Genomic DNA, 26,889 nt, shown 5'->3' with positions numbered 1-26,889 from the left:
GAATTACACCAACATGCATTCACACCTATCCATCAGAGGTGGTTATTTCAGAAAGCTGCATAAGGATCATACCAACATCATGTTCATTCTGGCTGGAACTCAAAACCATTTTACTCAAAATGAGAATGTTAATAAAATGGAAGAGTCACAAAGCCAAATACCACAGCTCTGCCACACACAGTCCCAAGACCATAACACACACACACAGTCCCAAGACATAGCACAGCCAAGTTACCTTTCTTTTTCCACCATGATGTGTGCTGGGCTTAGCAGGTTATTTTTATTGCCAGTTCCCAGCTGCCCATACGTGTTAGCTCCCCAGGCATAGAGCAAGCCCTCATCTGTTAGTGCTAGAGTATGTGCATAGCCGCAGACAATCTGCAAGTAAACATAAATTGTTACCATTATGAGGACAATAGGAAGGGCAGGGAAAACATCTCAGAGATTACAGCCAGCTTCTGCAGAATGCCAATTCACCATCAGGTGTGGACTGACATTTGCTGGAACATTAAAAAGCATTAAGAAAGTCTAAACCTTAGACTACTGGATTTCGACTCCGGTTTGTCACTTAATATGCCAGCATCATGTGCTTCTTTCTATGGGAATTTAGGGAAGATATAATACTAAATGGGGAAGGTGAAGGCACTGAAATTTGCCGGGGTGCGGGGGTAGGAGGAGTAAACCTCTGATATTTCACCAGCTGGCAAGAGGCCTCAACACTTACCTGGTTCACACACACACTGTGCAAAGCTGCCACTCTCACGGGGCTCAGCTGATTGCCATTGTTTCCCAAGCCTAGTTGACCATTGCCATTGTAACCCCAGCCATACACCTAAGAGCAGAGAGAAAAGAAAGAATAGGCTTTGGAAACTGCCAGGGAGAATTAATAAAAATCCAGTCCATCTAAACAAACCAGGTACTCCAACACCTGTATTCTGCTCTAGGTAAACCTACAACTGATACACAAATAGGAAAAATTTGGGGGGTGAAGAATGGCAGAATTTGGCATTAGTTCTCACTCCATAACTTCCTAGTTTAAAAGTCTTGGTGAAGTCATTTGGTTCCTGTCTTACAGATGAGGAAGCTGAGGATCATTAACAATTACTAAGCACTTACTGTAGGTTAGGACACTGTGAAAGGTACTAGGAATCCAAGTTTGGTAATGGTTTAACATGGAAAGTGGAAACATGCAAATTTTCTGTAGACAGTAAGAGCTGAAACACAGATAATCAAGGCACTATAAGAATAGCGAGGAGCAAGCGTTTAGCTCTAGAAAGTTTGGGGAATAATGCAGAAAGCAGAGCTGAGGGATGAACAAGGGGAAAAGGATTCCAGGCAGAAGGCATGCAGTGTGTCTGAGGCAGAGAGAGAAGACAAGCTGGTGGGCCTGGCTGGACACACCTCAGGCAGCAACAGAAGACAAGAAGGAAGTGCCAGGCAACAAGTGACAAAAGACATTTGGGAAAGTGGAATGCATCTAAGAATTTTCCACTGATAGGGACTAATTTAATTTACATTTGACTGACCACAATATGAAGGGTGACAGAAACGTGTAAGACTAGAGGCAGGAAGACCATTTAGTAGGTAATTTTAGTAGGCAAACAGGTGAGCTTGGATGAGGCTCCACACTGAGAAGGGACAAGGGAGCAAGAGGGGAGACAGGAAAGAGGTTAAACAGGGGTCCTCACAGAACAAGGTAGTCCCTCAGATGTCTTGAGAGGGGGGCCATCTGCTGAAAGTAACAGAGGTGGCACAGGTTTGCTAGGAGGCTTAAAGGTTCAGCACAGCCAGCATGGGAGACAGGAAAAAGGACTGATCAAGAAGAGACAAAAAAAGATGTAGCTTTAGGCCGCAGCTGGTGGCATACCCCTGTAATCCCAGAAACTCAGGAAGCTGAGACAGGAGGATCCAAGTTCCAAGCCAGCTTCAGTAATTTAGCGAGGCTCTCAGCAACTTAGCAAGACCCTGTCTCAAAATTAAAAATAAAAAGGTCCCAGGATGTAGCTCAGTGGTAGGGTGCCCCTACGTTCAATTCCTGCTACTACTATGGAAAAAAAAAAAAGTATTCAAATTTTTCTCATATTTCATTTATTTTCCTTTGTTAAAATAATCACTTAATAGTAATTTTAAAGTTAAATTTATTTTCAAAAAATAAAGGCGTAAACACTGAAAGAGGATATTTGATGACTATCCCAAGGAATTCTGAAGCTATGCAGGATGAGATCAGTATTAATAAAATTAGATCAACCTAGGTGAGAACTCAGTAAATTCTAAAGCACTCTAGGGCCCCAATGCATGATGCTATAACATCTGTGTCACAGTAGTATCTTTGCATAATTTTCATGCACTGAGAAATGGATAGGTGGCAGGTACAAGTTAAAGTTGCAACCAGAAATAATTTCATATACAGAACCATCAGCTCAAAGGTGAGGGCGGTTGAAGGGTGGATTTTTTAAAGTAGCTAACAACAATCAGGACAAAAAAATTTTGCCCTAGCAAATTGCTTCCTTCTATGATCAAACATTCAAGAAGTAATAGGTAGCTCTACAAAGACTTTATCAGCTGGCGCAGCTGACTTCCACTGGGAAAGAAAGGTGATCTCAAATTCTTTAGTCACAAATACCTATAAGCATTAGGCAATAAACAAAACTTAGCCATGCCAGAATCTTTACTTGCAGATAAATCTTGGGATTTAAAGAAATCATTCTGAGGCGCTAACACCCTCTGGCTGATGCTTGATATCAGTCAGAGGTCAGGGGGGCTGACAACACAAAGCCCTCTTCCCTCCAATGCTTATGGCTCCCAAGGACACTTCCTGAAAGGGAAGGTGAACTGGGAAGGGAGTGAAGGCTCACCTCACCATTGTCCAGCACAGCCATGGATGAGGTCTGACCACAGGCAATGCCAACCACCCTCTTGATATGTAAACAGTTGGTAACCTTTCGAGGAGTTGGTTGGTTTGTTGTAGATCCTGATCCCACCTGGCCACAGTTGTTATAGCCCCAAGCAAATACCTACAAGAGAAGGGGAAAAAAACAAAAACAAAAACGAGTGTTTAGGGTGTGCTTACAGTGAGCAGGATAAGTAACTTTAAGACAAGCATGGATCTTGGTATTACACCTACCAGAAGCTGGGAAGTTATTTTCTACAGAATCATTACACATACTGAAAAACAAAACATATCTTAAGGGATGAGGTAATTGTGTATCTGATTTGTGGTCTTGGCAAACACTATGAGACTCAAACAACTTAAGAATGAATTCTATCCCTTTAAAAACAGGAACAAGACAGTGATGTCCTCTTTCACCACTTCTATTCAACACTGTCCTCCAAACTCTAGCCAGAGCAATTAGGCAGACTAAAGAAATTAAAGGGATACGAATAGGAAAAGAGGAACTTAAGCTGTCACTATTTGCTGATGACATGATTCTATATTTAGAGGATCCAAAAAACTCCTCCAGAAAACTTCTAGACCTCAATGAGTTCAGCAAAATCGCAGGCTATAAAATCAACATGCATAAATCTAAAGCATTTTTATATGCAAGTGACGAAATATCTAAAAGGGAAATGAGGAAAATAACTCCATTTGCAATAGCCTCAAAAAAAAATAAAATAAAATAAAATACTTGGGAATCAATATAACCAAAGAGGTAAAAGATCTCTACAATGAAAACTACAAAACATTGAAGAAAGAAACTGAGGAAGACCTTAGAAGATGGAAAGATCTCCTATGTTCTTGCATAGGCAGAATTAATATTGTCAAAATGGCCATACTACCAAAAGTGCTAGACAGATTCAATGCAATTCCAATTAAAATCCCAAGGATGTACCTTACAGAAATAGAGCAAGCAATCATGAAATTCATCTGGAAGAATAAAAAACCCAGAATAGCTAAAGCAATCCTTAGTAGGAAGAATGAAACAGGGGGTATTGCAATACCAGAACTTCAACTATACTACAAAGCAATAGTAACAAAACCGGCATGTTATTGGCACCAAAATAGGTAGATCAATGGTACAGAATAGAGAACATGGACACAAACCCAAATAAATACAATTTTCTAATACTAGACAAAGGTGCCAAAAAATATGCAATGGAGAAAAGACAGCCTCTTCAACAAATGGTGCTGGGAAAATTGGAAATCCATATGCAACAGAATGAAACTAAACCCCTATCTCTCACCCTGCACAATAATCAACTCACAATGGATCAAGGACCTGGAAATCAGACTAGAGACCCTGCATCTTATGAAGAAAAAGTAGGTCCAAATCTTCAACATGTTGGCTTAAGATCAGACTTCCTTAACAGGACTCCCATAGCACAGGAAATAAAAGCAAGAATTAATAACTGGGGCAGATTCAAACTAAACAGCTTTCTCTCAGCAAAGGAAACTATCATCAATGCGAAGAGAGAGCCTACAGAGTGGGAGAATATCTTTGCCACTCATACTTCAGATAGAGCACTAATTTCCAGAATATAAAAAGAACTCAAAAAACTCTACACGAAGAATACAAATATCCCAATCAACAAATGGGCTAAGGATATGAACAGACACTTCACAGAAGAAGATCTACAAGCAGTCAACAAACATATGAAAAAATGTTCAACATCTTTAGTAATAAGAGAAATGCAAATCAAAACTACACTAAAAGTCCATCTCATCCCAATTAGAATGGCGATTATCAAGAATACAAGCAACAATAGGTGTTGGCGAGGATGTGGGGAAAAAGGTACACTCGTACATTGCTGGTGGGGCTGCAAATTAGTGCAGTCGCTCTGGAAAGCAGTGTGGAGATTACTTAGAAAACTTGGAATGAACCCACCATTTGACCCAGCTTTCCCACTCTTTGGCCTATACCCAAAGGACTTAAAATCAGCATACTACAGAGATACAGCCACATCAATGTTCATAGCTGCTCAACTCACCATAGTCAGATTGTGGAACAAACCTAGATGTCCTTCAATTGATGAATGGATAAAGAAACTGTGGTATATATATACAATGGAATATTACTCAGCTATAAAGAATAATAAAATTATGGCATTTGCAGGCAAATGGATGGAATTGGAGAATATCATGCTAAGTGAGATAAGCCAATCTCAAAAAACCAAAGGACGAATGATCTCGCTGATAAGTGGATGATTACACATAATGGGGGTGGGGGGCAAGAATGGAGGAAGGAAGGACTGTATAGAGGGAAAAGGGGGGGGGGTGGGGAAAAAAAAAAAAGAATGAATTCTAGGGATGGGGCTGTAACTCAGTGGTAGAATGCTTACATAGCTGTGCAAAACACCACACACACACACACAAAGACTGAATTCTACTACCAAAAGGGTAGTCCTGATTATAGAACACAGGTTATGCCAGAGAAGAGTGTTCCCCCAACACTTTGAGCTAAGCTATGCTAAGTACAAATATGGTCATTTTTTTAAAGTAAAGGACTTTCACAATGGAAAGTAGATGTGTCCCACCAATCCAAAACAGATGAACATAAAACAAAATGTGATATATGTACATACAATAGAATATTCTTCAGCCTTTAAAACTCCTGTCTACTTGAAGATGTTATGCTCAATGAAATAAGTGAGTCACAAAATGACAAATACTGTATGACATCACTTCTATAAGGCACTGAGAATTGTACAAATAATAGAAACAGAAAGCAGAATGGCATTTGCCAAGAACTGGGGGAGGAGAGAATGGACAGTTAATGTTTAACAGATACAGTTTCTTTTATAAGATAAAGAGTTCTGGGTGTTGATGGTGGTAACAACTGCATTAACAATGTGAATGTATTTAAGGCCACTGAACTGTACTTAAAAAAGGTTAAAATGGGTGCCGGGGATATAGCTTAGTACTTGCCTAGCACAGGCAAGGCCCCTGGGCTCAATCTCCAGCACCACCAAGAAAAGAAATTAAGATGGTAAATTTTATGTCATGCATATTTTCCCACAATTAAAAAAAAAAAAGAATAAAAACAGCACACTTACCTCTCCATCAGCTGCTAATGCCATTGAGTGATGTGATCCACAAGCTACTTCAACCACCTGCTTGATCAGGAGATTGGTACAGACATGGATGGGAGCAATGCCCTGGTTGGTGGTACCATTCCCCAGCTGGCTGTATCCATTGTGGCCCCAGGCATAGACCACTCCATCTATACACACAGCACACAAAGAATCAGCTCCCAGAGGAAGTGGAAGCCCTGGTACTTTCTTTCCCAGACTTTGTACACCTCATTCTCTAAACCTCCTTTCTCCCACACTGCCCTCTCTTCTCTATAAAGTAACCACTGGTGGAACAGGAAAAAGAGGGATGAGAGAACAGGACAGTAAGAAGCAAAATCTTTAATGAAAGCACTCAGTATCAGTATAGAAGATCAGTTTTATGGTCAGATGCCAAACTTCATGTATATGAAAACTAGACTTTCTAAATATTGATTCATGGCAGTAGTTTCTATGACAGGTACCAAGCAAAAGGTAGAGTCACAGAAAAGTTTATCACCAACCCTGACATCACTTTACCAAAAACCAAGCTTCAGGGAACCCCTGGAGGAGGGCTGTGTTACTCATTCACAATGAACAGAGGAAAGAGGCATGCTGTTTGCTAGGGAAACAAAAATCACAAAACTTCTCTCAAGCAGAGTATTTTGGTGACATGAAATGTGGCTGAATTTTTGTTTTTGAGGGGAGGCTTTATAAAGTAACCATTTTATTGATGCTTATTTATTCTGTGTGTCAGGAATCTGGACAGAGAACACTGAGATGCTTGTCTTTGCTTCATGACCTGTGTGAGCTCAGAAAGACAGAAAAGCAGGGATGACTCGATGACCAGGGGCTGGCCCTCACCAACGGGCGTCATCACTCTCACTGTGGCTACCTTTGGAGAAGATAATCAGTTTAAAGGACACAACTCAGGAACAGTCAAATGGAAAAGTTACACAGGGCACAGAGTAGGGGAGGGGTGCAGAGCTTCCACACACCCGACCCCGACCCAGCACCTTGATGTGGTCAACAACCAGGAAACTCCTCTGCCTGAATTTTTTTTAAATGGACTTTATGTTTTTGGAATTCTGACAGAGGTAATTTTTCTGTTTTGTATTATAATTTCATGCATTTCTTCCCACAGTCTGCATGGGTTTCAAGAGCAGGTCTTCCCAAATTTGGAGTACTTCTCTGGTCTTTCCCGTGGTAATAAAACATCCTGATATATGCAGGACAACCCAGACCTGACAAAATGCAAAGACAACAGCTGAAATCAAAAGTCATGGTTAGACTGCTGCCTAGATGACAGTCCCAGAGCAAGCAGGGGATAGTAGTGACGTCCAAATAGGTCCCGGCTGTCTATCTAGAACAGCGACCCATACACACTAAGAGTACTCTGGCAGGTACAAGGTTGACCTAGCGAAACTCTGATGTGCTTCTCATGAGGTGCCCCTTCCTACAGAAACAATGACGGAACCAACCATAAATGGGGAATTTCATCCTAAGAAGTATGCCACTCACAACTCAAAGTTTAAGAAAGAGTTAAAAACTGATCCACAACACTATAGTGAAATTGCAACACGTTTAAAAAAAAAAAAAAAAGTGGAGGAGGGCTTTAACTCCTAAAAGAGAAATACATACCTTGTTCTCAGACAGGTTAACAGTATCATAAAGATGGCAGTTTTCCTATATAAATGTGTAAAATAAAAACAATAGCAATAAAATCCCTCAAGTTACTTTCTGGAGCTAGACAAACCATATTTTAGAAAAAGAATGCTAACTCTGCCAGTTTTAAGACCCAAAAAATGTTTACAAACTAAGTTTAATATTAGGACAGACTGATCAATGGGATAGAACTGAAAGTCTAGAAACTGATCAATTGCATGTGAAAATAAAAGCAACATCATTGGAAAACAAGCTGGTTTGAGATAGCTGCAGGGTCATTTTGACAAATTACATTCATTCCTCATACTATACATTATGGTAACTTCTGACTGACATGAATCTGAAATATAAAAATCATATAGGAAAAGAGGGGAAAAGTTAGTTAACTCCTCCCTAACCCAGGAGGAGAGAAAATTTTCATACCTCAAAAATCCAGAAGCAATAAAAAAAAAGGACTAATTTTGAATCTAGTTACATTTAAAAACATATGCAATTTTTATGTGGTAAATTACAAAAAGAAAATGAGCAAAGAAAAAATTAAAAACTGGAAAAAATATTTGCAATTTATATTAATGAGTACATAAAATCCCATATACAAAAGAATTTCTAAAAATACAAAAAAGACCAAAACCTAGAGAGATATGAATTGACAGTTCAGTGAAAGAAATATAATGACTCTTAACCATATGAACAGACAGATGTTCAACCTTACTCTTATGAGGAGGAATGCAGATGACATCTTTATACAAGAGCCTGGCTCCCATTCACCAGGGTAGATCTGGGTACTACCAATGCCAAATCTCCACTATGCCATTAACGGAGACCCATGCTGAGCCCCAACATAGCACCTCTCTCAAGGACACCAGCCAGTCAGTTGGTGGCAAGATATTTACAACAGACCCTTTATATCCTGGAATGGGCAACCATTCCTATCATCAGAAACATATAGCCCAGATATTGGTTTCAGGCCCACAGGACCTCAGCAATCAGCACTAATGGAGGTTCATGGAGTATTTAATCCACAGACATCATTGGACCAAGGGACCAGTTTTGCAGCAAAAGAAGTGCCACAGTGTGTACCTGATCATGGAATTTAGGATTCTTTAACATACTGCAACACCCAAAAGCTGCTGACCAGAAAGCATGATGGACGGATGTACTGGCCAAAGGCATAGCTGAGGCATCAGCCAGGAGATGCCGTCTCGTGGGGAAGGGATGCAGTCCACCAAGGTGAAGTATCTGCTATAAATACTCTCTGGTGCTGTATTCCTAACAGGCAGAATACATAGGTCCAAGAACTAAAAATGGATATATGAGTGTCCCTACTAACCCTCAAGTGACCAACTTGGGGGATTTGAGCTTGCTATCCCTTCAATTTTAGGTTCTATGGGTTTAGAAATCCTGGTTCCTCTAAGAACTAAAGGGAGTTCCACTGAACTGTGAGATGTGGCTGCTGAGAACTCGGAACTTCTAATCAAAAAGCAAAAGTAGATAAGAGTCAGTGGTGGTGGTACATGCCTGTAATCCCAGCAATTCAGGAGGCTGACACAGAAGGATCACAAGTTCAAAACCAGCCTCAGCAACTTAGTCAGACTTTCTCTAAAAATAACAAATAAAAAGGGTTGAGGATATGGCTCAGTGGTAAAGGGCCCCTGGGTTCAACCCCAGTACCAAATAAAAAAAAAAAAAAAAAAAAAAAAGAGGAAAGAAGAGGAGTCACAGTCCTAGCAGGAAGAGGCAGGACTGCTGTTATGAGGGCAGAGATGAATATGGCTAGCACCTAGGGTCACTCTTGCAAGTCATCTTGCACGCCTAATAATGAGAGTGAAAAGAAATGTGCAGCAGCCATGGCCAGAGTTTATTATGGCCAGGAGCTCAGAATCCTCAAGGATGAGTCAGAATCACCAACCAGGTAAACCACCTATGGCAAGTACCAGTCACTACTGCAAAGGTAAATATATACATATACTCTTTTCCTGTGATGCAGCATAGGAAAGGTAAACTCCATCATGAGATGGTTCTCAGTCCCAAATCCTGGGGAAACCTTCAAAAGTGATGCAATCCAACTGGACACTGGAATACACCACCTAGCCCTTTTCTGGTCACACTGTCTCTTAACATACCAAGGACAAAATTTCAGGATCACTTGAGACTTAAGAGATGAGCAAAAATGACCAAAGGATGTGAGATCAGGGTAGGAGAGTGGGGGAAGGAGAGCATGGAGGGAGGCAAAGGAGCACCCATGAATTTCTAACTTTTAAGGAAATTCAGTTTAGTCTTCTGGGACTAACTGGCTACTGGGAAAGTAAACAAAAACAATTGTATACGCAAAGTAACTTAATATCGTTTCAGAAAACAAAAAGAAATCCTCAAGGGCTGGGGTTGTAGCCCAGTGGAGGAGCGCTTGCCTAGTATGTATGAGGCCCTGGGTTCATTTCTCAGCACCATATATGAATAAATAAATAAATAACAAGAAATCCTTGAGTCCAAGATCTGTATGTAAAGTAATTATATCAAACAAATATTGAACTTCAAAGTAGTCATCAGGTGGAACTGGACATTCAGTTTAACCAAAATACTCCTAAAACGTCCTTCAGAAATACTACACAAGCCAGTGAAGTACGGAGAAATGAACACAGGTTTTTATCTTACACCCTTCCCCAAATCCTACTGAAATGACAGTAAAGGGGGAAAAAAGAAACACTCAAGAAGACAAACAATAGAAAAAAACAACTTAAGAAGCAGGTCAAAACACTGAGAGACATTAGCATTTTCTCACATCCCTTCCTTGGGAGGCTCTGAGAGAATGTGTTTCACCAGAATAAGGGCAAAATAAAACATGAAAAATAGGGGATTCAGAAAGGAAAAAGTGAAGGGCTTTCAAGAATGGTAGTGAATAGACATTCCAGACTGACAGTTGTACAGTAGGCCAGTTCAGACTGGAGCAAGGGACTGAGGACTCCAGAGATTACCTGACCTGAGCAATGTAATGTTCAGTAGAAGAGTTTGGGTGTAGGTTAATGACAGACGTACAGAAAAGTAAATGAAATACCTTGAGGCAGTTAATAACCCTAGGAAAACAAACAGTTGTACAAAAAAGGAGAAGGCTTAGCTATATATATAACACACAGTCCAGCAATGTAAACATGAATACTGACTTAACCAGAAGGGAGATATCAGTATATCGAAAGGACAAAGACAGGGAAGGCAGGGGACAAGAGCTAAATTTGCTTTGCCACAAAAGAAAGTAAAAAGAGGGCTGGGGATATAGCTCAGTTGGTAGAGTGCTTAAGCACAAGGCTGTGTTCAATCCACAGCATCGCAAAAAAAGAACAAAAAAAAAAAAAAAAAAAAAAAAAAGAAAGTAAAAAGATAATATCTACAACTAAATTTAGAAATTGAAGTGTACACATGTTATTTTAAAAATGAGATTAAATTTCAGAAGAAACACCTGGGGGAGTCAAAAGGGGCTCCTCCTAAAAAGCACAAAGGGTGAGGAGAGCTAAGGCAGGAATACCTCTTTTTTCACTCAAAATCTAAAACCATTAGATGGTTTAAAGTACTGAGTTGTTTTTAAAACTATTTAACTGATTGTACTACATATATAACACATAAGAATATGGTATAAAACATGCAGAATATTCAGTGTATACTGTGTAAAATGTATTATAAAAATTAAAATCGAATTAAATGCAAAAAGAAAAAATATTCCCACAAAAAAGTATTTATAGCATAAATGTAATACTTGAGATATTTGAAACTGTATAATGTAGACTCTGAAAATAATTCCAACAGGAGAGTTGTCATTTTCTATGGTTATCACTTGGGGGAAAAAAATTTGAATGTGTATGTTTTCTCAGGTTGGCTCTATAAAAACATGGCCTAGTGTTGATGCCTGACATCAAGGACGAGTTAAAACTGATATGTCAGGAAAGCCTTAAGTCCTTAGGTCATGCTGGATGACAGCTGAACCAGCTGGTAAAGCAGTAACTGCTTGAAAAAGCTAGAGTGATACCAGAAAGTGTGACTACACAAAGCAGAAGTGAGACAACCACCTCATCACACTCCACACCAGTTAGACTCCTACTCCATAATCAGCTCCCATCTGGCTCACAGTTTGAGAGAGTTGCTGGCAATTAGAAAGCGAGATGCCAGGGCACATGGCAGCACCCAAGGAGGTTGGGATTCCTCAGTCTAGACATAGAAAGGCAGGGATGAAATCTGTCTCCCAAAGTCCACTCCAGAGGATCATCCAACAAAAAGCTGAGAATCTCTGCAAGAGTGAGAGCAAATGGGCCCCACCAGGTACAGTGGTGCACACCTGTAATCCCAGCAATTAGGAAGGCTAAAGCAGGAGGACCCTAAGTTCAAGGCAAAGAAATAGTAAGCACTGGGGATGTCACTCAATGGTGGAGTACCCCTGGGTTCAGTCCCTAATGAAAAGAAAGAAGGGAGAGAGAAAGAAAAAGGGAGGGAAAAAGGAAGGAGGAAGAGAATGAATGGAATGGGATGGAAATACAAAAGGAAGAACTTAGGTCATATGTAACAAACTTTCAGAGTGCGCTGGTTGCCCACAGCCCAGAAAAATTCTACCAAAGAAAAATGTCTACTCTCCTTTACTGATCCTGGGGAGGCAGAGAAAAAGGACAGGAATCTTTCCAACCACATTCCCCACTCTTTCAATAGCACTGCCTTGAATACCGGAGAATAAACAGATTTCTCAAGATGCAAGATCTACACAAAGAAAGGAAACCCAATTATCATTTGTGTTTATGAAAACGAACCAGGGAAACACTTGATGTTGCCTAATGAAAAGTCAGATTGCAAGGATCTCCTTTGGTATATCTAATCCTTCACTAGTTTCTATAAATAGTCTAAGCAGCATGCACAATGTGCAAGACATCATGGCTAGTTCAGAGGTGGCCTGAAGTGTTTAACTTCTACCTGTTTCAGAAGTACAGTGTCTGAGAAATTAAAAAACAATTCAAAAATCAATTCTCCAATACAGCCCTACCTCCCCTTTGGCTCAGAATTAACTGCTCAATTCCCCACAAACTGAAAAACTAGATTTGTTCCCTCTTTACCTTCGGTGCTGAGAAGAACATGGGGGCCACTCCCATAACTAAGGCTTTTAATCTTCTTTCCACATAAAGATTCTAGTTTCTTGGGTACAAGTGTGCTCTGGTTATCTCCAGTTCCTAGACAGTTACTATAGTTCAGTCCAAACACAAAGACCTAGAAAACAAATAGTTTCGTCTGGGTCATCTGCCTCAAGTTATATTAAAAGCGCCTTTCTCCACCCTGAAAGTGGAGTTCAATAGGTAGGAAGAGACCGATAAGGTTGCTAAGAAAAACTCAACCTCTGCTAACATTACTTAAGTTTCACAACATTTGTCAATTCTATGGGGCAGAGGCATATTAAAACAAGAAAACAAAAGAGAAATTTTATAAAAGTCCTAGTCTTCCTGAATCTCAGGTTCTCTTTACCCTGTAATCTTTTCTCGGTCTTCAAACCACACACTCGGAAGCCCAGTCCCAAAACTGAACTCCAGTGTTCAGCCTTACCTCATCATTGTCAGTAACATACAGTGCTTCGTTGGCTGAAGTGCCAAAGACGCATGCTTTCCGAATAGACGCAATTTCCTGAGGGGAGAGCAGAGTGAAGATTGGCCACTTTCCTACATCCACCATGACTCTGGCTTCAAGTGACCTAAAAATAAGCTGACATCTCTGCTGGAACAAACAGAAAGGATTCCAAGAAAAAATTAAATAACTGCTAAGTTAACTTAAAAAAAAAAAAAAAAAACCGTTAATGAAAGCTAATTCCAGAATAAACGAAGTACCTTTGGTTAAATGGATCACTTGCTCTCCCCAGCAATGTTTTCAATTCTTGTTCCACCTTCAAACCCAGGCCTTTTCCTGGAATAAAAGCAAGACGTATTAAAACCAGGCATTTGTCTTGTTCATAATCTGCTCCACAGGTGTTACAGTCGAAACAGTAAACAGGTAATGAAGAGAAGATAGGCTACCTGTACAGAACCAGGGCCTCTCTTCAGGGATGTTCCCCTCACCTACTGAGATAAAATTAAAGATGACAGATAAAACTAATTTGTCTAAAATAGTCAATTCTCTAGTTGAGAGATAACCAACTAGATTATACAATCAATTAGACAATTGTCTGTCTACTATTCTCTCACCTAGAGATTGTCTAATGTGTCTAATGTGTGTGGGTGTGGTTGTTCTGAAAATCAGAAGTACTGCTTCTATCCCCCAACTCTTTTACTTCCATTCCTAGGTACCTGAAATACCCAACTCCTTGTAGAAAATCACTGCCATGTGAAACCACTGTTTAATGATGGGAATAAAACATTCCTCAGACCACCTAGAGTAGGCAAAATTCTAAGGAGTGCTTACCCAAGGTTTACCAGATGAAACCATAAAAGAAAGTATTATATTCTGGTTCTAATTTCTTTGAACACACTGTTTACATATAGACAGACCCTATGTCACCCAAATAAGGCAATTCACCCCAACCTTGGTGTTGAGCTGATGACTACAGCCTTCGAGCAAATCATAATTAGCTTAAATGGTACCCTAGAGCTGGGTGCAAGGAACTTCATCCACTTAAGGAATTTTATGTAAAGAATCCTTCCTTGTTAGGGTTCAATTTTTTCTAAGGTTAAAGGGGCTTTCTAGAGATTCCAGAGGTTGCACGAGCACAAGATCCTATCATGCAAGTGAACTTCCATTTTCACTCTCACTTCTGGAAACTGAAATGCAACAAAAATCAGAGTTTCCTAATGAGGGCCAGAACTCTTTGAAGTTCCTTCCCATTCACCCCTCAGAACTCTAACCACAACCAAGAGAGACAGACTCAAGACCAAGTTCTTTATGGCCGCAGCACCTCCCCCAGTATATGTAGAGTGCTTGGGAGCTCGAGCATACTTAACCAATACCTCTTTTCCCACCAGCCACAGAGATTTTTCCCATCAGCACTTGGATGATGAGGATCAGGTGCTTATCAGCTCCAAGTATCACACCACATATTCAGTGAGGATTAAATACCCACTGCTGCTGCACAGCAGACTCGTCAAATAACATTTGACTATTCTTACAGGTGTGCATGCGTGACTATGTATACATAGGCATGCACACATGTATGCTGTTTGTTAATGAGGACAGGTAAAGGATTTGGGGAGAGTAAAAATAAACATGGTAAGAAAAAAAAGTTGCTTCAAATGGTATAAAAGTATAGGAAAGTAATTCTCCCTACCAACCTTCTCTGATCTCTCCTCAAAAGCAACCACTGTCACCAATTGTTTGCAATTCCTTCCAAAGATAGTGCATACTCATTCAGGCATATATGTATGCGTGTCTGTGTGTACTTTAATTTCTTTAGTTGTTGATGGACTTTTATTTTATTCATTTATGTATATGTGGTGCTATGAACTGAACTCAGTGCCTCACACATGCTAGGCAAGTACTCTACCACTGAGCCACAACCTCAGCCCTGTGTGTACTTTAAAAACAAAAACAAAAGGAAGTTTTCCCCCTTTCTTAACAGTACATCATAGAAACCATTCCATACTAGCACATGTAGAATTACTTCATTTCTTTCAACGGTACTATATAATTTCAATACATGATTTAACAATTTGTTTCCTACTGAGAGGTCTCTGAGTCACTTCCAGTCCTTTTCTGGAACAATACTACAATTATGGCTTGCATATGTTATTGTTTAAATGTCCTATTTTATAATAAATTTCTAACATTTCCAAAAATGGAACTGCTGGTTCAAAGTCTAATGGCTATTTTACCCTTGATAGCTATTTCGAACTGTCCTCTAATGAAGTAGTACCAATACATATAAAATCACCATCAGTGTAGGACAGCACCTATTTATCCTTGATTTATAACTATTCTTATATAATTATCTTAAAAGCTTTTAAAATTTAAAAAAAAAGATGCCCCTCAAATGGCCTGCCCTTGTCTCTTACAAAAAAAATGGGGAGTCACAAACAATAACATCTATCACCAACAGATAAATTTCAAGAACATCCAGAAGTACATCAGACTATGAACCATACCAAATTAGTCTTCAACATTTAAAATTTTACAATACAGAATTAGCCAAAAACATAAGATTCACAACACTTTTAAAACTACAACACAAAGGGATACCATTCAAAACCATAAACTTCCTGAGAATGGCACAATTATTTTGAAACCATTAATCAGAGGCAACTCTACCCTAAGGGTTTGATAATCTGCAAGATGAGGCTAACCTTCATGACAATTTATTATATGAGTTGAGTTTACCCATGACTAAATTACTTGAAGTTTTATTTTACAAGGTGCTTCTCCAAAGACTGGTAATTTAAGAGTCTATATAAAAAACAGCTCATAGGTTTTATATGTGCATATTTATCCTAAAGAAAAAAAAGCATCGCCAAGTCCTTGGCATAGCAGAAGGGAACAAGCACTGAGGCCTTTTTTACCTTTTTTTTTTTTTTTTTTTTTTTTTTAGGTGGTGCTGGGGATTGAACCCAGGGCCTTGTGCTTACAAGGCAAGCACTCTACCAACTGAGCTACATCCCCAGCCCTACATTTACTTTCAACCAGTCAGTATGACAATGCACTTAAATTATTTAAGCTTGACTCCCAAAAATCTCTGCTAGCTCTAAAAGTCTATAATTTCGTATTTAAGATATAATAAAGCAGCTCTGGACAATTTCTTAAATGCGTAAGAACAAAGGCAAAAATGTTGGCCAAGCAAGTAATTTTTCCCAGCAACATGATCAGGCAAAGCAAATGAAGAGCAGGAAGAAAGAAACAACTATCAACAATCTGCCTTCCTGCACTGTGTGAGGCTGCTTCATACGTTATTTCTTTCAATCTTCACGTTAATCTCCTAAGGAGATAATAATTCATTCTTAGTAGATAGAAACTGTGGCTCAGAAGTGAAATGACCAGCCAAGGTCACATTGCAGAAAGTGGCATAGTCAGGATTTACTCCCGCCCCAAAAATTACATCAACCCTGGCCTCCCAATAGCTAAACTTCTCCAACAGTACTTCCTTTTGACTTTAAAAGAAATACACCTCTTAGAATTTTCTAGCATATACATCAATCCAAACTAGACTCAGAGAACTACTAAGATGGCAGGTATCTCAGAGCTTGATTGATAATTAAAATGATGAGCGATAATTAACATGTCAATCATTCGTTACTTCCAATGTACTTCACTAAAAGTGTTTTTTGCTAGTCTTTTCCATATTTAATCTAGGAAAGACTTTCTCATAAATAGCATTAATATGTTCAGTCCTTAATTGTCACTCATGCATAATTAGTAGGTGAACTGATGATTTTTTAATGCATAGAGATAAAACAAGAGAAGAAACAAGAAACAAGCAGAGGTAAGAGAGGAGTTTAATACCCTGCACCCACATGGATCTTCACATATTCTTTGGCACTGGAAAATATATTCTGTTCCCCCCAACACTTGCTCTAAGTCCATTAGCACTAAAGATCAATATCCCACTCCCAGGGATGGCTTTTCCTAGCTACAGTGCCCCTCAGAGAATTTGTGGCATGGGAAAGAAAAGGTTATTTTATTTTATACTCTAAAAGGCAAATAGCCAGGAGGACAGAGAACTTCCAATTTTAGAAATCTACGTTTAGAACTGGAGGGCTGAAGGAGTACAATAGCAACCAATCTTCCGATACCTCTAAGAGCAATATTTCACTTTCCCCTAGGAATCAAGTAATTAAGGGAGGATAAGGGAGGATTTTATTTTACTGACCTAGCAAATATATATTTGAATATGTTTACAGAGTTTAAGAAACAGACAATAGAGATAAATAGAATAGGAAAACTTTCTGATGAAATATGGTCTCAATATTAATATTAGTGATTATCTCTAAGCATGTGACTTTCACATAGACATTGAATCCCCTCCCCCATTCTAACTAGAATGTTTGGCAGAAGGAGACTGAGGGGCAAGACTTTAACCTCTGGACCTGTCTTCTGCTGACCTAAAAGATTTCTAAGGAAAACAGGTGAGAACCAAGTAAACAACTCTTCAGAACTGGTTAGCACCAAGATTCTGACTCCTCTTTTGTTATCACCTGTGGAACATGAAGTGAGTTTACATTGTTCCTTATCATAAAACTGATCCTTAGGGAACCACAAGGACTCTGAATGTGGACCAGTCCTTTCAAATGGTCAAAACATTCTTCAGCATACCAGTTTAAAGCCAGGCTTAAATTATTTGAAAAAGCATTGTCAGATATGAAAAATAATTTTTTAAATTACAAAACCTTTTAATTACCCACACGTATAATGAAGATTCCTAACAGACGTTTGTTTTCCTAAACTGAATGGGTGATTTTAGTTATCAGTTTACGTTGTAAAGCTGCCTTACAATAAGAATGTATAGTTAATCAGTTATTGATGAAGTCTAAAATGCCTCACAAAAATAATAAAATAAAAACAAATATATTTATATAATATAAAAATATAAATAATGTGAATAAAATAATAGCATATATTACTAATTCTCCTGTAATCTCCCTAGATATCAAGAACTCTGGGTGATACATAGTAATGTATTAAATGGTAAAAATATATGCAAAATAGTGACAACTATACAAAAATTATATATCCCAGAAAATTGTTGTACAAAATTCTAAAATTCTCAATATTTTAGCAGATGATAAAATGTAAAGCCCTTCCTCAGTGAAGAGCATCTGGTTTCTTACAAGAAAAAAGGATTCCTCAGAGTATGCTTCCTTTGTGACCAATGGAAGTTCTTATTTGAGCAAAAAAGATTTAAGGATGTGGTCATCTTTTTCTCCATTTCTGAGCACATTCTATTTCAATTCCAGAACACTTTCAAATAAGAGTTCTAGGGTTTGGGTTCAACTTTTTGATGTACAAACTTGCAACTTAATGTCATCCACCTATACATTAGCAAAAACAATTCAAAAAGCCTCTGGAGTTACAGAAGAGTCTAATGCTATCCACACCAGTCTTTCAACTTATTCTGATGGGCCTTCTGAGAATGAGCAGATGCTACAACACTGATTCGGACACCAAATATAATTCCCAGGTTAAGATAAGCCTCTGAAATTGAATCAGTCTTGAACATTTTAAAATATAAAATACACTTCAGAACTGTTGCACCATTCTATGGTCTAAGGACTGCAAATAAGATGCAAAGTTTCAAAGATTTGCTGAGACACTAATTCTGATACAGTCTCAGCTGCTAGAACAGCTGTCGTCCACTTCTCTCTTCTGCAGACTCACATTTGGTAAGAATAAAAGGGAAAGAATGTCCAGAATCTCAACAAATTCCACAAGAGTGAATCTGAGAATGTAGCATTCTCCAAACTCAACCAGTTTGTCATCATTCATAAGGATGCAGCTGAAGCAATCACACTACCCTACTACCTTCATTTAAACATGACTTTGGTTGGTTGGAATTTCCCAACACTGATTGTGATTACCCTTTGCCTCATTAGTTGAGTTCAAAGTCAATATGCTTATTTACAAGGAAAACAAAAGGACCTACAGCTGTCAATTCCCAACAGACAATACATGATTTGACTTGAAGCACAACTTGCAGTAATGGCCTTTAGAAGCATTTCTTCAGTCCTATTATACAAGGAGTTGCTTTTATCCCACTGTACAGTATTCAGCAATTCTAGGACATGGGAATCTGGTAGCTTATTGTAAGTGAAGAAATAACCCTACTGAAATCATGTGTTCGGGTTGGAATAACAAGCAACCCAAGTTCCAGCAGTATTAAAAGAAAAAAATAACACATCCAGGGGTGTGAAGCTGTGATCCTATAAAAGTACTGCCTTTATGGGATACTTTTCAAAAGAAAATCAGGAAAGAAATCTCAATGAGAATGCTTTCTATAGCTTTGTTTTCTGTGGCAAGCATATAGGCATAACAAGATAGACTACATAAAAATAGATGGGTTAAAAGGTTAAAGAAATTGAAATGGACAGAACACAGTATTACATTTTATTTTTTCTAATGAGTTCAAGGCTGGGATGGAGGCGTCAAGTTCAAACTTATGGTTTCATGAAGCTTTCCTATGTGGGTGTCCTGAAAGTAATTTTGTCTACTAGTCTCCAGCTAAGTGAAAAGTATCTGTACCCTGCAATGAATGTAAGCCAAACTCAGAGTCAAGCAATGAACAGACAAAACCATACTCTATTCATTCAATAAATGTTTACTGAATGTCATTAGATAAACAAGACGGAGCTGACCCCAGAGGCTGCCCTCAGCAGAGCTTACCTGCGGTGGGAGCATCTAGACACATAAGAGACACTCATGACAGTGTGCCACTGCTCTGAGGCTGGGGTGCAGGGGTTCAGAGGTTGTGGGAGCCTGAGAAATGGCAAGTGTGGCTTCAACTACTTGAAGAGAGATGACACCTCTAAAATAAGCATACATGCCAGGTCAAGGTCTGATGGAAGGACTCAAAGTGAGCATGGCTGTAGACAAGCAGCTCAGGCTTTATCCTAGGAGCCACATGTAATCCCTGAAGGGTGTAAGCAGGGCATGATCAGATGCAGGTCTGTAAAAATTACTCTGTCTGAACGTGGAGTCTAGAGGGGGTTCAGGAAAAAGGCTTCAAGGGAGTCTAAATGGCTACAGTGAGCCAGGAAATAAAGGATGGATCCTACCCCAGGGAAAGGGAGAACACTGGACAGGAGGGAAGTTCAAAGAATTCTGTGACTAAATGGGAGGCAGGTGCTGGGTGAGAGGAAAGGCAGAGCCAAGGATTACCTGGATGCTTGGTCTGAGTGTGTGAGTGGACCTCACTACCACTCACTCAATGGAGAATACAGGGGGTACCAAGGAATGAGGAGCTCCATTCTAGACATTTTAAGTTTTGGGTACTAGTGGGATATCAAAGTGCATACATCCCAACAGATTGATTTACAAATGTGAAGCTCCTCAGGAAAAAGATCTGGAGTGGAAATTTGAAAATTTGGCATGAGATCAACCAGGGAAAAGTGTGTGAAGTGAGAAGTACGGACAATCATGGGCAGAAAGTGAAGAAACAGGAAAGGGATAGGGGGTACCCCACAGAAAAGACTGTAAAGGAACAATGGAGGAAAACCAGCAGAGTGCAGTGTGATAAGTTACATATTGAGCATCACCAGCAGGAAGTACACCAGCATTCAAAGTTCCTAAGAGACCAAAGTCAGGGATGAGAAATGTTTATAGCTCTAACAAGAATTACTGATGACCCCAATGAGTAGTATCTGTGAGGCTGTGGGTGGAAGAAGCCAGATTGCAGCAGCTTGAGCAATGTGTGAAAGGTTTAAAAAAAAAAAAAAAAAAAAAAAGAAAGAAAGAAAACAATGAGCATAAACAACCTGTTCCAGAAATCTGACTGCCAAAGAAAATAGAGAACCAGGGTAGTAACTGTGAAATAAGATGGAGTTGAGAGATATTTTTTTGTAATCTTAAACATATTAGATACCTGGAAAGGAGCCAGCAGAAATACCAAAGATAGAAGAGGTCAAATTTAGTGGTACACACCCATAATCCAAGCAACCAGGGAGGCTGAGGCAAAGGATTGCAAGGTTGAAGCCAGCCTGGGCAACTGACAGAGACCCTGTCTCAAAATAAAAATTTTAAAAGGCTGGGGAGGTGTGGCTCAGTGGTGGAGTGCTTGCCTAGCACCTCAAGGCCCTGAGTTCAATTCCCAGCACCACACACAAAAAAGGAGAGGAGGTTAGGGATATAGCTCAGCAGCAGAGTACCCCTGGGTCCAAAAAAAAAAAAAAAAAAAAGGCACAATAAGAGAAGATATAACAACTATATAAGGTTCTTGAGAAAGCAGCAGATATGTGAGAGAAGCTACAGAAAGGGGAAAAATATTCCATCCAACACAAAAGGAAGAGAAAAGGATGGAAATGGGTGAAAAACTTTAAAGGCTGCAGAGTCAGATGTTGGAGACATACTCATTCACATGATCAATGCTTTCTCTCTTTTTACATACCCACCAGTAACATGAGTGTTCCAATTTCTACATGAGGGTTCCAATTTTTCATACCCTCACCAACCTTTATCATTGTCTATTTACATTACAGTCACTCCACTGTTTGAGATGGTATCTCAGTGTAGTTTTGATTTGCATCTGGGAGCATTCTCTTCAGAGGTCAACTATTTTTCCCTGTGAGGAAAAGGTAAGGTTTTCTGTTGGAAGGAAGAAAGGAGGTAACAAAATGTGGAAAGGAATAACCCAGAAGGGGAAAAAAATGTTTGGAGAAGTCTAAAACAGTCACTGGGCAAGAATAGCCCACAAGAAGTAGAAGACCACAAGGCTTGAGGTAACCTCTCATGTCCCAAAGAGATTTTCTTCTCCAGGAGTTCTTTGAAAGTTGTTCTAACCAGAACTGGAATAAAGTTGCTCAGAGAATACTTTCATTTCACAGCAGTAACAGAGTGCTCCTGAAAATCTCATCATTTTGTTTAAAGTCACACCAGAAATGACACTATGCTTAAGATTCACTCATCTTGAACTGTGAAAATGAAGTACCTCTCAAACACATGTTCACTACAGATCTGACATCTTTACTGTAAGAATTTTTAACTACAACCAGTGCTAACTTCATCAAAGTGCAAAACAAACATCACACATCCACTGTTTCAATAACAGGTCATTCTGTGCCTGCTTTGACAGCACATATACTAAAATAATGGGTCATTCCTTTAAAACACCTTCAGATAATCATATCACAAAGTGTTTACTTACACCGGTAATAAAAATCACATATGCAATAACCAGTAATACAAAAGAAAATGATTTTATTTAAGCAGTTACCTGGTATACACACAGTCTTTAACTTATTCAACAAGTACATTCCTATGTGACATCAAATTAGTATAGAGATTTATCACTAAAGTATACTACTACATACATTGACCACAATTTTTGTGCTCAAGTTTCACATCTTAGCACTAACTTGTACTGTGACCCACATTAATACCAAGGGTTATTTATGGTAAAAGATGCTGCTGATTCAATTGTCTATTGCTGAGTAACCTGCCACTCCAAAATTCAGTGGCTTAAAACAAGAGCAGTGTATTTTTTCTCTTGAATATGAATTTTGAGTGTATGCCCCTAGAGTTACTCATTAGGTCACAGGCAGTGGGAATTTAACCAGAGTTAAAACAAGCCTCACTCACATGTGAAACATTCTCAGTGATTTTTTTTTTTTTCTCCACCTAGTCTAGACCAAGCTTCTATAAACATTGACTGGCTTCTAAGGCAGTGAAAGCTAAAGTTGTCATGCCTCTTAAGGACTATGCCCAAAACTGGGACATTATCACCTCCACCACCTTCTATTGGTCAAAACAAGTCAGAGGGTCAGTCTCAATACAAATGAAGCAGAAACAGCCTCTATCTTCTGATTGCAGGATCTGGCAGTCAAGTACAGTGATGGGAAAATTGGAGGTGGTAGTCATTTTTGGAAACAATGTACTCCAGTTGTAAACAATACCACAGGTTATCTCCACTGTATTGAGTTCAGGACTGAAGCACTTGAGAAGGGACTGACTTTGTCTACTTCCAAAACTATTAACTTTTTCTTAAGTTTCTGAAAGTATACCCTAGCAAAGAGCTGACCAAGCAGAATGCTAATTTCAGGAAACCCATGGGATCTTCTTTTCTGGGACTATGAGAAGGACATACACCATGTTTTAGAAAAGGTCTAAGCATGGGTTCCCCTGGATGAGATCCATCACTTCCTGAAGTTCTTTCACACCTTACAATTTATTATGTACACGAGTATGATCTCATTTTAAAAGAAAATCTAACACACATTACATATAGAAGCATTCCTTGCTATTAAAACTCCGGCTATCTAAACTATGAAAACTCAAGTATCAAATAGATTTGGGTAGCTTCAAAACTCTAGCTACTGGCTCTCCTAAATTTAGGAATGAGCTGAATTTAGATATCAGGACATCCCTTACAATCTGAAATCTCGCAACCTAATAAATGTGTATAGAAAAAAAAGTTCTCATACTCTAATTAAACATTAACTTATCTTTAGGTAGTATAATTATAGGCCATATACATTCTTCTTTATATTTATCTGCATTTCTAAATTTTCTTCCATTCTTTGCTCGCAAAATTTAAAAAATAAGTCTACAATGTGAACTAAATGTTCTTGGAAACTTTTTAATTAAATTAATGTTGTGGGTCAAAATTGATCTCCTCTAGGAAGTCTATTCTGGTTAAATTCAGCCAAAACCCAACATATTCCTATTGTGCATTACTGAACACATACAAAACTTGCAACATTTTTAGTTTTGTTTTTTTTTTTTTTAAACCACAGAATAAAGCTAGGCATGGTGGCACACACCTGTAATCACAGCTAACTCTGAAGGTTGAAGCAGGTGGACTGCAAGTTTCAGGCCAGGATCCGCAATTTAGTAGGCAAAATAAAAAATAAAAAGGAGTGGGTCAGTGGTAGAGTTCCTGAAAATTAAGATAAGGCCAAGTACTTGCTGGAACATACAGGCATTTTCTAATTTTAAAAAACTTACAAGAATTTTTTTTAAAAAAACTACAAGTTTAGCAGGATTGGTGGCACACACCTATAATCCCAGTAATCCCAGTCACTTGGGAGGGTGGGGCAGGTGGGGGAGGAGAATCCTGTCGGTCTACCAGTTGGAGACCAACCTGGCAACACGGTGAAACCCCCTCTCTCAATAAACGAATGAATGTATGAAGGTACAAGATTGATAGCTTTGGTTTTTATGGCTATTCGTTTTCTTAAATTGATCACTTGAATAACACATAAAAAACACTTGCAGAAAACTCCTTAAACGTTAATAATACACAAGAGAAATACCCTAGAAGAAAAAAAGGACCTGTTTATAAGTACGAACACAGACTGGTATTCACACAATGCATTGAAAACCATGCCACGGATGAAATGCTATATTAATAGAATCTAAATATACTGTTACATACTCAACCGAGAAAGCAGTTCAAAGGGGTGAAATTCATCCAGTGCTCACTTTAAACGGCTACGCTGAAGTTTAAAGCACACTACAAACTGCCCTCAGGATTCAACCATTTTTCCATGCCTTCGGGCATTATTTCCAGGCGAGGTTCAGATGTTAACCCACAAAACACACCAGTTTCAAAACTCAATTTTTGCCCTCTATGCACTTTCATCCTCCTACTAAGCGAACAGGGCAAAGAAAGCATGATACAAGACTGTTTTGTAAAACTGTACCCAGCTGCAACGAGTTCTGCAGCAGATGTCTCACCTACTTATTTGCAGGAGAGACTTCATAAAAAGAACAGGGTGCTCGACGGTCATCTTAAAAGAAAGCAGGTAGTTTTTAAGCGCAGGACAGGTAAAATCCATTCAGTTTACCACACTGCTCCTGGGTACATGTCCCAGTAATAGAGTCCCCTTGTCCCCGCTTTTGTGGATTCTTTGTCGCCGGGAAAGTAGAGACTACAGCTTGTGACAATACGACCCTCGCGCCCTAAGAAGGAGATGCGAATATCCGGGCAAAGACCAAGTGGAAAAGGGGAGAGTCAGCCGGTGGTCACCCTCTCAGCAAAAAGGCGCCAGCGCAGTGACAACACTTCAACTGTGGGCAAAAATAACAAACAAAAAAATACCCGCGTCCGTGCGGCTCAAATCAGACAGCAGGACAAAACTTTCGCTCTCCTCTCCCACCCCAGCCTCCTCTCGGCAGGAGGAAACGACAGCTGAAGTGCCAGAGAGCCGGCTCCGAACGCAGCGCCCCGCGAGCCCGGGAGTCCGAGAGAGGCGGGGAGGCGGGAGCGGGCAGGAGTAACGGGGCACCCCCGGCCCGGCCTGCGGGGAAGGGAGCCAGGGAAAGGACCGGGGCGGGGAAGGCATCGCGAGCGCGACCCGCACCCACCGCTACCTGCGAGGCCTGCCACCGCCGCGCCGGCCGGGCCCAGGTTCCCGAAGCGCCGCTGAGCTCTCGGAAGCTCTGCCAGCCGCAGAAGCTGGAGAGAACACCGAAGCCGACCGGCCGCGAAGGGGCGGAGCGCTAGGGCGCCGGGCGCGCAGGTCACGTGGCCCGGACTGCTCACGTGATCCGGTGCGGCGCGCGCCACGCTGCCGCCCACCGGCCCTTGCCCCCGTGCCCGGCCCTTTAAGCCCTCGGCGCGCAGGGCTGGAAGCACCCTGGAAGTTCTTCGGTCACGTGAGGCCAGTCCTGAGTCTCTAAGCGTGGTGGCTGCAGCCGGGTCTCACGCTTTTGTCCCTCCGGGGAACCGGGGACGCGCGAAGCGCGGGCTTCGACTCTCCTTTCCGGCGGCTGGACGGCGGGGAGGGCACCCCAAGGGAACTGGGACAGAAAAGCGACCCGGAAAGCCAGCTCCCCGCCCGCTGTAGGGCGGATCTGGCCCCGAAGCACTGCCCAGGTGGTACTGCCTGGGAAGTGGGGCCTAGGCGACGCAATTGTTTTACCTGAGCACATGTTTTTCCCGCCCCTCACCGGCCCCGAATTGAAAGCATCTGAGGAAGGTCAAGGGGTAAGGAGGGTGGTGTCTGGGCTAAGTTAAGGAGGAAGGGTACGAGACACAGGATCCGAGGAATGGAAGGCCGGCAGAGGTACAGCGGATGCAGACTGTCAAGGTTGGAAGGGACCTAAGCAGACATCTGACGCAACCTACTTCTTTTAAGAAGCGGGTGAACTGAAGTCAGGGGAGGAGCTGCTTGGTGCTGCGCATGCCCGTCACATGTAAAGACCACAATCAGATCAAATCCTGTACAGCTCCCAGGCTCCCAGTTGGCTGTACAGAATTAAGTCCAACCTTGGCGTAGCATTCTAGTCTTGTTCAAACTCACCTTTCCCATTCGAGCTCCCATGAAAAAATATAAAAACATTTTGCTTTCCAAGTGTCACTTAATAGCCCCACTAAGTTACTAGAAGAAACCTACTTTTCGCAACTGCCACTTCACCGATGCCACTAGAGGCTCTAGCTACGGGGAATTGTTTGTCTTGACTACTCAATTTTCATTGGATTAGTTCCTTTTTTTCTAACTTACTTTAGTACTCTGCGTTTGTTTATTCTTATGTTTCTGTCTGAAATGTTCTGAATCAGCGGGGGTGGGGGATAGTTGGGGGGAATAGACAGGAAAGAGGTAAAAACATTTTTTCCACACATTTTTATTGGTGCATTATAGTTGTACATAATAATGA

At 40.2% G+C, this 26,889-nt stretch overlaps 1 protein-coding gene and 1 non-coding gene across 2 annotated transcripts in view; both read right to left on the bottom strand.

Moving 5' to 3' along the window:
* The window catches only part of Rcbtb1 (RCC1 and BTB domain containing protein 1), a 39,832-nt gene extending 13,837 nt beyond the window's left edge, over positions 1 to 25,995 (bottom strand). The window contains 9 exon segments of the mRNA XM_047552380.1: positions 236 to 378; positions 725 to 832; positions 2,856 to 3,014; positions 5,992 to 6,158; positions 12,735 to 12,885; positions 13,216 to 13,383; positions 13,494 to 13,569; positions 24,051 to 24,089; positions 25,603 to 25,995. Of these exon segments, the coding sequence (XP_047408336.1) occupies positions 236 to 378; positions 725 to 832; positions 2,856 to 3,014; positions 5,992 to 6,158; positions 12,735 to 12,885; positions 13,216 to 13,341 (854 nt within the window). The 5' untranslated portion in view covers positions 13,342 to 13,383; positions 13,494 to 13,569; positions 24,051 to 24,089; positions 25,603 to 25,995.
* On the bottom strand, positions 16,176 to 16,248 carry Trnat-ugu (transfer RNA threonine (anticodon UGU)). Its single transcript has one exon. It is a non-coding gene; the product is annotated as a tRNA-Thr (tRNA).
* Positions 25,996 to 26,889: the final 894 nt, after the last annotated feature.

This window comes from Sciurus carolinensis, chromosome 5, assembly GCF_902686445.1.
Source record: "Sciurus carolinensis chromosome 5, mSciCar1.2, whole genome shotgun sequence".
NCBI lineage: Eukaryota > Metazoa > Chordata > Mammalia > Rodentia > Sciuridae > Sciurus > Sciurus carolinensis.
This window is presented reverse-complemented; position numbering and strand designations above follow the sequence as displayed.